The sequence below is a fragment of the Drosophila sechellia genome, chromosome 2L (genome assembly GCF_004382195.2).
Source record: "Drosophila sechellia strain sech25 chromosome 2L, ASM438219v1, whole genome shotgun sequence".
NCBI classification, from domain to species: Eukaryota; Metazoa; Arthropoda; class Insecta; order Diptera; family Drosophilidae; genus Drosophila; species Drosophila sechellia.
In genome coordinates this window covers 19,310,658-19,322,693 of record NC_045949.1, presented here as the reverse complement: position 1 = coordinate 19,322,693, position 12,036 = coordinate 19,310,658, and the positions used below count along the sequence as shown (strand labels likewise).

The 12,036-nt window shown below is 44.9% G+C and overlaps 3 protein-coding genes across 12 annotated transcripts in view; 1 reads left to right on the top strand and 2 right to left on the bottom strand.

The window, feature by feature from the left end:
* Window positions 1–813: 813 nt before the first annotated feature.
* On the bottom strand, window positions 814–1,736 carry LOC6614729 (transcriptional activator hap3). The gene is made up of 3 exons (XM_002039117.2): window positions 1,577–1,736; window positions 1,205–1,512; window positions 814–1,151 (listed from the first exon to the last, which is right to left on the bottom strand). The coding sequence occupies exons 1-3, from the start codon at window positions 1,647–1,649 to the stop codon at window positions 1,062–1,064; spliced, it is 471 nt and encodes a 156-aa protein (XP_002039153.1). The 5' UTR covers window positions 1,650–1,736; the 3' UTR covers window positions 814–1,061.
* A 109-nt stretch (window positions 1,737–1,845) lies between these two features.
* Window positions 1,846–5,570, top strand: LOC6614728 (telomere zinc finger-associated protein). 2 transcript variants are annotated; one of them, XM_002039116.2, is made up of 7 exons: window positions 1,847–2,018; window positions 2,152–2,270; window positions 2,466–2,681; window positions 2,740–3,205; window positions 3,266–4,027; window positions 4,075–4,490; window positions 4,559–5,570. In XM_002039116.2, exons 1-7 carry the CDS (start codon window positions 1,949–1,951, stop codon window positions 4,898–4,900), a joined length of 2,391 nt encoding a protein of 796 aa, XP_002039152.1. In that variant the 5' UTR covers window positions 1,847–1,948; the 3' UTR covers window positions 4,901–5,570. The 2 variants fall into 2 exon arrangements, with proteins under 2 accessions (XP_032569760.1, XP_002039152.1); XM_032713869.1 differs by lacking the exons at window positions 4,075–4,490; window positions 4,559–5,570 and having other exon boundaries at window positions 1,846–2,018; window positions 2,740–3,090; window positions 3,395–3,492.
* A 467-nt stretch (window positions 5,571–6,037) lies between these two features.
* The window catches only part of LOC6614726 (tyrosine-protein phosphatase Lar), a 117,081-nt gene continuing 111,082 nt past the window's right edge, over window positions 6,038–12,036 (bottom strand). For all 9 annotated transcript variants that reach the window (XM_032713859.1, XM_032713861.1, XM_032713865.1 and 6 more), the window contains 5 exons: window positions 11,572–11,711; window positions 8,147–11,488; window positions 7,970–8,080; window positions 7,594–7,899; window positions 6,038–7,528 (listed from right to left, as the gene is read on the bottom strand). In XM_032713859.1, the coding sequence (XP_032569750.1) occupies window positions 7,460–7,528; window positions 7,594–7,899; window positions 7,970–8,080; window positions 8,147–11,488; window positions 11,572–11,711 (3,968 nt within the window). In that variant the 3' untranslated portion in view covers window positions 6,038–7,459. The remainder of the gene's footprint in view (window positions 7,529–7,593; window positions 7,900–7,969; window positions 8,081–8,146; window positions 11,489–11,571; window positions 11,712–12,036) is intronic.

The window sequence follows — 12,036 nt, the reverse complement described above, 5'->3', positions numbered from 1 at the left end:
GGCGAGGACTTAGCGATGCAGGTGAAGATGTTTATCAAGAAAGAGCTTTCGACGCTGGAGGAAATTTCTGTTATGGAGGAACTCTTGCTGTTGGGTGAGATCCCTGTTAAAGAGGAGAAGGAGGATTCTATGCCGGACGCTATCTCTGTTAAGAAGGAGCCTAAAGAGCAGGACTCAGATAAGCAACAACATGATGTTTTGAACAGGAACGAGGGAACCACGCCGATCTGCTGTGCACCCACTTGTTTGCACCACGAGAATAGTCAGTACCGGTTCTTTTGTTTTCCCAGCTATGAGAATACTCTAATCCAGTGGCTAGTAAATACCCAGATGAAGCCAAGTCTGGTTAACCCGTTCGATCTTTACATATTTCATTTTCACTTTGAACCCGAAGCTGTACAAAGAACTCAGCATCTGAGGTCGGCAGTGCCAACTTTGTTCCTCGGCCACGAGGAGTATCTGAAAGAAAGTGAAAGTATCTGTAAGAAAAGGTACAGAGGTACTGTGAAGGATTCCGGCTAGGATAATATAATATTTAACACATTACTTCTATTACTTTGTATTACTTAAGTTTGTGAATATCCTTCCTTGTCAGCTACAGCTACGGAAAATGTCCTACAATTAAGATAACTCGTAAAATCTTTTTCAATATTTCCTTCCCAACAACAAATTTAGTTGATTATAAATTTATGTTTACTAAATAAACATATTTATTTTATATAAGATTATGAGTAATTTGGCTTAATGGGCCTGTGATACATAAATTCATGATTGCTACCAGTACCAAGACCTAAATTTGAGTTTGACTATGTATCGGGAGAGTAAAAATGGATTTATGCATATAAAATCTGTAGTTACAATTAAAATAAAATCATATATCATATATACAAAATGAAAAACTAATTAATTAGAAAGAATAGTAAAGATAATGTTAACTAAAATAGTTATTGCAGGATCTACAATCAAGGTATACTGTTAGGATTCAACAAAACACTTTGAATTAGACAAATATTTCCTTACTGTCAAAAGAACCTTAACTAACAGGGTGGGTGAAAAAGGGGCTACTGTTTCCCCGCATCGTTTGCGGAGGTCCCATCTTCGTTGTGCGAATAACTGGCGTCCAGAAAGAGATTACGATCCGATTTGTTCGACTGCAATGGGTTACTTGGTTATTAACTGGTGTACATAGCGTAATCTCACTGACCTCTCGGTACTTTTGCAGGTAAATGGACAGTGGTTCCACGTAGTTGTCGAATCCCAGATTGCTGAACGCCACCAGCAGATCGTCCCCGTTGACTGTCTTGCGATTTTCGGCGACGCTACGTTCGATGGCTTCACTGCTAATGAAGGATATGAATTCGGAGACGCACTCCTGGATGCACTCTCGTGCATCCTTGGCTATCTTGCCGTTCTGGGGCACCGGAACCTTCATGATCTTTATGATGTTGCAGATGGGCAGAAATCGGTCCTGCTCGCGCAGCATTATCCCTCCATCCTGTTTGTCCGAATCGTCTGCGGGGATGAAAAATCAGAGTCAAGCTACAAAACACACGTTTGTGGATGGTCTTTCGTTTACCGCCGGAAGCCTCGTCCTCCTCCTTGACCAGCATGTCGTTCAGATACTGCTGCGAGTCCTCGCTATTGCTCATATCTTGGATTTTTAGCAGATTTCGTCAACGGATTTGCTTTTGTTTACTTTCTCAAATTGCGAGGGCTATCGTCAATCGATAACCACCCCAAGTGGTGAAGGCTTACCGCTCCACCCGATAACTGCGCCACTGGATCTGGCAACGCCGCGCCTATCGATATACGTCTTCTGATCGCAGCGGTATACAGCGGTATTTATTGCGCTGCTGCTCTCTTTTATATATTGATAGTTGTTGATTTGATATCCTCTGATCAGAACGGAATTCACTCGAATTTGGCGCTGACCAAGGGTGAGATTGACATGGAGGACATCAAGATCAAGTTGGAGCCGCAGGACGAAGTGCCGGACAGGGCAAGCAGAATTCTGAGCGGTAAGCTTGCATGCTCTCCGCTCACATGCGTGTGTGTGAGTGCTGCTGGGCGACGTAGTGTTGGTGTCTCTGCGATTCTATTACGCACTTTACCGTTAACTTTTAATTCTTTCTAAATTCGGCCAAATTGTAGCATGTGATACGCTGAAAATTTTGGACGAGGGATCTCAAATGATAACAGTGCCGATCAGGGATCGTTTGCGTTCCGAGGACGAGCGCCTATTTATCGACAGCCTTGGATTCGACCAACAGGTAAAAAATATACATGTACATAACCTAAAAAAGCACACTCATTCAAGGGTGGCGTTTATTTAGGCTGCATAATAAATGTAAATATGTCTTCATAATTATCTAGCTAAATTAAATCTACTTATATGTACTGTTTTTTCTAACGCATAAATTCAAAATATGAACAAAATTTAATCAGCTAATACTTTTGCACCCCAGATATTTGCGTCGGAGGACAATCAAAATCCAAAAGATTGCGATATTTGCCAGTATAGGTTTAGAAGCCAACAGGATATATCAAGTCACCGGGTCCACCACGAAATGAACCTACATTTTTGTCGCCTGGGCTGTGGCATATGGCTGGACACGCTTGAAAAGATCCTTGAGCATGAATATCGCCAGCATACCCAGCCAGGACATGCGTTTTGTTGTAGGGTGAGCTCATCTGCATTAAACTTTTATGCACACATTGATTAATCAGTGAACATTTTAGGTTTGCGATTTTTTGGCCAATAGCGCGGACGACCTGGCCAGCCATATGCAAAGGCACATTTACGTATATCGCTTTGTTTGTTCCGTTTGTCGTCGGCATTTTGAGTCAAAACAGAGCCTCAATCTGCATAGGAAGCAGAGCCAAAACTTTTGCAGGCAGTTGGATTTCAAAAAAGGGTTATCATCGAAGCCGGAACTTGTGGCAGTTACTACGCCGGTGCCCTCGGAGTCGTTTTGCTATGTGCAAATAAAAGAGGAGCCACTTAACGCAGAGGAAGCCGATCAAATGATATTGGAAGACAGCCCTCCACTCAACGTAAAATTGGAGCCACAGGACGAGGAAATGCCAGATGTAAGTATTAAGGAGAAGCAGTCAAATGACATCTGGACAGCTATACATACTCCGTTGAGGAATAAACTGCGCCTGCCTGCTCTGACCACTACCAAAGAGCAGATCCACTTAAAAAGTAAGTTCTTTGCAATCAATAATTAAAATAGTTACATAAATATTACTATCTTCTCTGCAGGTGTTAAGCGAAATGGACTACTAACGTCTAATGTGGAATCTCTTAACAAGAAAACCCATCACTCAGTGATATGCGATGATACGAATATTCCAATTTCCAACCAAGAACCTTCAAATTCCTCCATTGCAGCCAATATACTGAATGTGTTACCTAGTAACTGCATGGTCATCAAGTTGCCGCCCAACACAAAAATTCTCAAGATGCCAGGTCAAGCTCCGGCTGCCCCTAAGGAACCTCTTACTGTAACTCTGGTTGGTACGGAGAATTCAACCAATTTCATAAAGATTCCGAAGACGATAAGTATAAGTACCGTCGGTTCCATGCATAAGTCTGCTAAGACAGTGCAATCAACCCAAACTCAAAGTCGATCACCGTGCTTTCTTGTCGACGCGTTTAACCAATCCGAGTGCAGACCCGAATCCATGAAGATAATCAAAGAATTTCGTAATCAAATTCGCTCCATAGAGAAGACATTGCCACTGCCGGGAACAGTGCTACAATCGTCGAAATTAACGATGGACGAATCATCGTCATCTCCCATGGAGGCACCCAAACCCGTAGAACTGATGCTTAACCCGTCGGCTTTAATGGTGGCCAGGGAACTGCAGATACAGTACCCGCTATATCGATTTATGTGGACTTGTCCGCTATGCCAGGGAATGTTCGAGAAGCATTGCGCATTTCGTACGCATCTGACTAAAAAGCACGGCTTAGCCGATGAAAAGTGTAACGTCCTTAAAGTGGTTTTAATGCCTTCTAAAAGTAAGTAAGCTGAAATTTTATAGGGCTCGTTTTAATTCCCCTTACAGTACTTTCACAGGACTCAGCAAATGCTCAAATAGTGCATGTGCCATCGAATCCACAAATGCCTGTGCCTCCTCCAGAACTGCCCAATACTGTTAATTTGCTAAGTGGAACGCCTGCAGCTTTAACAGGCCAGACATCAGCACTATCCAATCTTCCTGTTATTAGAGGTGGTTTATCCCAGAAAAATATAAATATAGATACATCAAAGGTCCCAAAGAAGTCCAGAAAAAATCAGCCGTTCCAGTGCACCGAATGCTTAAAAGTGTTTACTACTTTTGGAGCCCTGCGCATTCACAAGTCAATACATACGGGAGAACTGCCTTACCAGTGCAGCTACTGTGACAAACGTTTCCGAACTCCTGGACAAGTGCGGGTACACCACCGTCGTCACACCGGGGAGAAACCATTTAAGTGCAAAGTGAGAAGATATAAAAATTAGACATTTGTTAATTGATTTATTGAAATTTTCTGTTTTCCCCTTTGCAGATATGCTCGTTAGACTTTACTCACCGGGAAACTTTAATTTCCCATCTATCGCGGCATATTGGAATGAAGCGGTATAAATGCTACGGATGCGATAAATACTTTGTAGTTGTCAGCGGCTTACGAGCCCATCGTCGTCTCCGGCCAGACACGTGTGGGAAGGTTAAGTTCACCGCTCGAGCCCATGGTCCCCGCGTGCGGGTCATCAGGGGAGAGGTGGTGTTCGAGTATCACCCAGAGCACAACGGCTACTTACGCAGTGAGGACCCGCTCAACATTTTGTCCCAACGTGATCAAACCGACTTAACGCCAGAAACTGCAAAGGTTATAAGTCGTTATCAGTGACTCGTTTATTCCATTTATGAAATGTTGTGTTTTTAAACTGGCTCATTAGATAAAAGAAGTGCGATTAGGAACTAGAAAGGAATATTACCAGATGATATTGAACTTTCGCTATTAAGTCTGGAGAGATATTCCCAGGGAATAGTGCAGGAACGGCTCTGGCTACTCATTGTATCAAGATACAAATGAATTAATTATTAATGACAATTACTTTTGAAATACATTCTTTACAAATGTGGATGTGTATGTTAACCGTGAAGGGAGCTGATGGTGTGTATAAGAAGGTGGCTATGTTCATTGTTAGCTTGGAAACCAAACGAGAACATCAATGCAAGGAATATGGATAGACGTGACAAAGTATTTGGCGGCTCCACAGCGCTCGACTCATGATAGTTGGGTCGTAAAATCTTACTTGGAAAGCACTACCCCGACAGGCGATTGACCAGATTACTCTCCCTTATTACTGTTTTCCTCACGATGGCTCATGGCCTGGCAGACTTCTTCGTTTATGATGTATTCAAAAATGGATCGGTTAATGGTTAGCAGAATCCGAGATTCGACAGAAAGATAACGAAAAGTAGTAGCTAGCGATAAAGAAAATACTTTGTAATGATGTAAAAGTATAAATAAAACGATTGACTCGAGTTTATCGCCCATTGAAGGGTAAATTAAAGGCACTTTACGGTTTTTAATTTCATCTTTTATTATTTCTCATCATTCAGTTTGCAGTTTTTTGAAAATGATATATTATTTGTATGGTATTTTTAAACATAATATGACTTCCTTACCCATACTTTAATGCGAAATACATACGCTCTTCTGTTTGCTTGATTAGTATACTCATTATATTGTTTGCTTGTTTGTGTATCGTATGACCTTTAAAAGTGTTTTATCTTTCTATTTCGTAAAACATACAAAACAAGTTATATCTCAACAAAACTTGACAAGCCGGCAGATTGTGTAATATACAATATAATCGTACATTTCAATTTATGTATATGTTACGTGTAATACGATTGCAACTCTCTGCGGGGTACCTTTATCTAGACATCTATTTTTGCTAGCGCTATAGATTAATTTAGTATCTCTCGGTTTATTCCAAATACGCCCAGCCGGCCAACATCGTCTCAAAATGTTCTACTTCCTAACTCTTCCGATCCAATTGGCAGGGGCAACATGCTAGAGTAGTTATAACAAATACCTTTATTTCGTATAAATATTTAGTTTACATATGACTATGGTTGTTTAACATGTGTTTCAGCTAATAATTTAGTGTTTGCTTTTAAGCATTTGCTTGCTAACTCTTTATATATTTATGTATAGTTACGAGGCCGAATTCAAACGTTTTGCAAAACAGCTTATCAGTTATATACATTATAATGTACCTTAAGAACTATTGCCAATGTCTTGATTTATGTATATTTATAACCGCGTGTGTCGCTCTATTTTATGGTAAAAATTATATGCTACAGTACATATCTACAGTTATTCTAATCTGTTCGCTTGGTTATTATCTATGTCTTCATACACCTTAGGTACAATAACTTTTCATAGCTTTTCAATCTAAATTACACATACATACGTGGCTAGCTCGGGTATCGACTGTGGTATATACAGGAATGTACTAGGGAACTGAATAGAAGTCGAGGGAATGAGGTTGAATTTAAAATAGCTGGAAGTTGCGTCTGTGGTCTATCATAATGGTCTATGAAATTTGAACTGTCTGTTAGCTACCAAGACATCGATCAGTCCATAAGGTTCGTCACCTTTTGCGGGGAGATCAAAACGTAAGTTGTGTTTGAAAACTAATTTTAGAATCTAGCTGCCTTATAAAATATGCGCTATGCAAGACTTTTGACTAATTGCACGGACCGTTTTTACTGGTTTCCATCAACCGAGGCATGAAAACTGATTAACATAGCAGTGTTTGTTTGATTGTATTATATATTATAATAGCGACTGGAGTTTGCGCCAAATCGCCAGAAGTTTTCGATTTACTTAAAATGGCTTCTACTTTCGACCCTTTGCTTCCGTTCGAGATTCGATTTAGGCGGTAAGACTAATAGCTACCAAGTCCTTAGTTCAAATATGTATCGGTTTCCAGTGGCGCCCCTCATTCATGGTCACTCCGGCGGCAGTACCACGAACAACAAGTTGATTGACATCCTTCTCCATTAGCGAGCAAATCTTGATGCACACACTCGTACATAGAAGTGCATGTGGGTTGATATATAAAGTTTTGATAATTAAACGTGTAACAGTCTTCTTTAGTTTACATTATCAATAAAATAGAACGCATTAAAAGATCGAGTCCCCCAAAGAATCGTAATGGTAACATAACCTGCGGGCGGGGGTGCGCTTATAAACTAAACATATCCACGTATATAAGTATAGGTGTATTAAGTAAGTGTGGGCAGTAGCTGGCTATAATACTTTAGAGTTATGATATCCGTGTATATCGTAAATGCGTATTATGCGTAGAGTTCGAAATAAGTATGCAACGAACGCAGGGTCGATGAGATTTTAGCTCTGTGGACCGGGCAATCCCATTGAGAAATGAACTCAGTTTGTATAATTGTCGAATGAGCCCAAGTACTCCAGTGCAGCGCGATAGCAGAAGTGGTATTGATCCTATGGGAGTTAAAAGAGTAAATGAATCCAATTTCCTTCATCGGTTTTGCCAGTGCAATACCCACCTCGGTTTGTACCATAGCCGGACGCTGGGATCGCAGTATGCGCACTGTCTGGAAGACGTCCAGTACTCCCTCGTACTGCATTCGTTCCAGAACGATGCTCAGTGTGATAAAGACACCCGAACGTCCCACGCCCGCCGAACAGTGCACGGTAATGGGTCCATCCTGGCCAAACTGCTCCTTGGTCTTGTGCACCTGCCCGATGAAGTCGATGAAGCCCTCGCCCGACTTGGGCACACCCTGCTCCGGCCAATCGATGAATTGGAACTGGCGGACGGTGCGCGATGAGCCATCCCGGGCATCCGTGACCTAGTTTTATTGAGTTAAATTAAATTAGTTTCATGTTGTAGGCCAATCAAGTCAAGTGAGTGGTGCTCACCTTAAATTCACGCAGCTTATACTGCGGCATGTTGTACTCAGCAATGGGATCCACGACATAATACTGATAGCGTACGGATCGCTCATGAGGCCAGTACTGGAAGCACTTTTCCTGTAGGAATGCAGTGGTTAAGGGTCATGAATAATCACTGTATTATGGTGCAAGAGGGGAGCTTACCCTGCCCATTTCCTTGAGCTTGGTCAGCATGACCACAATGGTGGAGTTGTGCTCCCAGAGCATGCGCCAAAAGTCCTCAGCGGCATCCTGGACAGGACCCTGTGCTGCGATGTAGGCGGAACGGTAGCGATAGCCGTCGATGAAGCTGGCGTTCACATAGTCGCTTCCTTCGATTCCATGGATGGGGGTCAGGTAGACGCGACTTGACTCGTACGGCAGAATGTGGACCAGGCGGTTCTTGTGCTTGTTGCACGGCAGATTGGCCGTTACGAACTTGGACGAGTCCATCTTGACGTTAGACAGCTTCTTGAACTCCACCTCCATGCCCGAGATGGCCTCGCCGGGCTCCGTGATCAGTAGTTTCTGTAGGTGGGTGTGTAGATTTCGAGCCGGCACCTCCGTCACCCCACATATGATGGCCTCCAGGATGGCGTCATGGATAAAGATGTACTGATCCTCCGTCTGTACCATGTAGTTCCGTTGCGCCCGTAAGCAAGTAACATGCCCATAGATGTCGATAATCTTCTCGTGCTTCATTCGTTCCAACATTGAGTCGATTACGATATAACAGCCAGTTCGACCCACTCCCGCAGAGCAATGAACAATCACGGGTCCGGATTCCGGTGGCGTGAGGGCGCGACAACGGCGCAAGAACTGAAGGAAGGGAGCTGGATGATCGGGCACTCCATGATCTGGCCAGGCTGTGAACTGCAGCTGCTTGATCTCACGCCGATCGTTAAAGCCCTGCCGGCACAACTGGAACGTACGGATGCTGTAGGTGGCCAGTTCCTGTGTCTCGGTGATGGTCACAAAGATCTGACCATAGGTTTCCGTTCCGCGGGTGGGCCAATACTGATCGCACTTTATGCGCGTTCGTTCCTCCAATCGCGTCATCATCACAATGGTGGCCGTCTTCAGCTCCCAACACATGCGCCAGAAGTCCACAAAGGTCTCCTGCAACGGACCTTGGGTCGCCACGTAGGCATTGTGCTTCCGATAGCCGTCACAATAATTGGCATTGATGTAATCTGATCCAACCACACCCTCCACCGCTGGCAACTGGACGCGTGAATGATCGTAGGCGGTAACATTGGCATAGCGATTCTTAGACTTGTTATGCTCCAGATTGGAGTTATCCCAGGTGAACTGTTGGCCCGGCTCAATGCTTTCGTATTCCTGCGAAAACTTCTGATTGTCATTGGACTTGAGTCGTTCGATATGGTTGGCAAACTCGGATATCGGTATGGGCGGATGGGAGATCATGCCGGGTGTCTGGAAATTCAAGCGCCTCATGTCCACGGGATCGCTGGGAGTAGGTCCGGCTCCCAGGTCGGCGGCCATCAGGGGCCTTGTAACAGCTGCCTGATCCGGAGTCTTGCACGGCTGGCGACGACGCTTCACCACACAGAGAACGATCAGGGCGGTGGACACAATGAAGGTCGACACCATCAGGGGCAGCACCACCCACAGAATCTCCGGCTCGTCCTTGTTGCGGTTCACCGACACTTCCGGCTCCGCGGGCCAATTGGGATCGGGTCGGTGGGGCCGTTCACCTGGCGGAGCTTCCCTCATGTCCAGCGACAGGAACTCGGAGAAGGGACTGGAGGTGTAGAGGTGCTTCTGTGGCGTATCCACCACCGCTCGCACAAAGATGCGGTAGCGCTTCTCTCGCTCCAACTTGCGATTTGTAAAGTTATGATAATCATCCCCAGATCCCAGGTGGAATGTGAACGGAATGGAACGCTGCGGGAACTTGGCTGCAATGTACGGCGCATTTGGACGCTCTGGCTTGTTCCTGCCCGGCAAGAGGTAATCGGTAAGGAACTGATCGGGTATATTGTGCAGATTAGACTTGTCCTCCGGCACCACCACCAAATAATAGTGCGATATGGGTCCATATTCCTCCGAAGCCTGAGGCAGTATCACCAGAATTTCCTCGCCATTAACAACGCCGTAGAAATCCGGCTTCACCATTGGCTGAGGTGCAGCCATTTGTGTTGTGACCGTAATCTTTGTGGGCGGCCGGTAGGAATAATCCGAGGGAATGGCACTCACATTCACATTGTACGTGGTAAACGGGCTGAGTTCGTTGATAGTGTGGGTCTTCACATAGTGCTTAAGGATAATCTCTCGCTTGGGAACGATCTGGGTCTGGGAGAATCCCTGCGAGTCCACAAACACCTTCATGGCATCGAAGCTGATCTTGTAGTTCACCGGGGTTAGCCGGATTGGTGGCGACCAACTCAAAGTCATCGAATGGGTGCTGACATCGTGAGCGCGAAGATTCAAGGGCACATCCTCCGGCTTGATGCGTACTGTAACCTTTTCACTAAGACGTCCCAATCCGTTCTTGAACCTCGCTGCAATGGCCACGGCGTATTGGGCAAACTTCTCGAGATTAACAAGATCAGCGGATTCCGTAAGTCCAACGGTTTTCGTTTGCCAATCGTCCAGATCCTCGACAGCAGTCATGGTGTAAAAGATCTTGTAGCCCAGCAACTTGCCACGACTTGTTACCGGTTCCCACCAGATCTCCGCAGTTTGCTCCGAGGTTGCCTCTGCTTGCAGGGACATCGGTGCTCGACCCATGTCACGTTCTGTCTCCACGATTAACTTGTCGCTAAAGGGACCTGCTCCCTGCTTCGTGTAAGCCCTCACCCGGAAGATATACTCGGTGTTCTCCTCCAGATTTGTGAACACTGCCTTCCGGAGAGTCATATTTCGCTCGGATCCCAGGCCATGATCGATTTTCTTGTGAAACTGAACATCGTAGCGGGTGATTATGCCATTCCGGTGCTCCCTAGTTGGTGGATCCCAGGTCACGCACAGTACATCCGGAGTTTGGAAGCGAATGGTAATGTTAGAGGGCGGTCCACCGGGAGTTCCCTCTGGTGTTTGAAATATTTTCACCGTCTCTTGGCCGATACCAATATGATTGCTGCCGGCCACACGGAATTCGTACTCAACTCCGCGTTCCAGGTTATCAAAGCGTTTCTTGGTCATCTGGGGTCCTGACAGCATCTCCTCCTTCAGAGCTTGGTCCTTGACGCCCCACCGAAGTCGATAGCCACGCAATTCGCCGTAGGTCTGCGCCGGTCGCTCCCATTCCAGTTCGATGGACACTATCGGTTCCCGCTCCATGATTTTCAGACTCACCGTTGGTCGAACTGGTACTCCGCCAGGAGTTTTCACCACAATCGCAGCACTCCGGTCACCATCTCCTTTACGAGTTAGTGCCGCCACCTGAATGGAGTACTTTGTATCCGGCTGCAAGCCAGTCACATTGAACTCCAGCGTGTCCACCACATCAAACTTGAAGGGTTCGTTCAAAAAGCCCTTGCCCTGAATCAAATTGAACAAAGTTAAATAGTAAGGATGTAGAAATTGTTCTTTTGAATACCCAAAAAAAAGTATTTAAAACTCACCTCATCTCGCAGCTCCTGGGCGTGAATATGATACCCACGGATGATGCCATTGCGATCCTTTTCGAGAGGCGGCTTCCAACTGACATGGATCGAAGTGGAGTTCAAAGGCGTGGCCTTCACATCTTGCGGATCGCCGGGCACTAGAGGCGACGACGAAAAAAAATACGATTAGATGGGAATACTCACAGTGGTGAAAACAACTTGAAATATGAACATTAAAGATAGCTTAACTTATGCCAAATTATTGGCTAGGCTGCTTAAAACTAACTTAGCATTGTAATACATGGTTTTCGTTTTTCGTAGACAGACAGAAATCTATGGCAACTATTACTAAGAGACTAGACCCTAGGAGTAATATATATCCAAGGAAGTACAGAGCCAGAACAAACCTAGTTCCAAGTCAATGCCATCACCACCACACAGACAAAAACAGAGTTAAATGAAATTAGGAGTGGGAACTGGAGG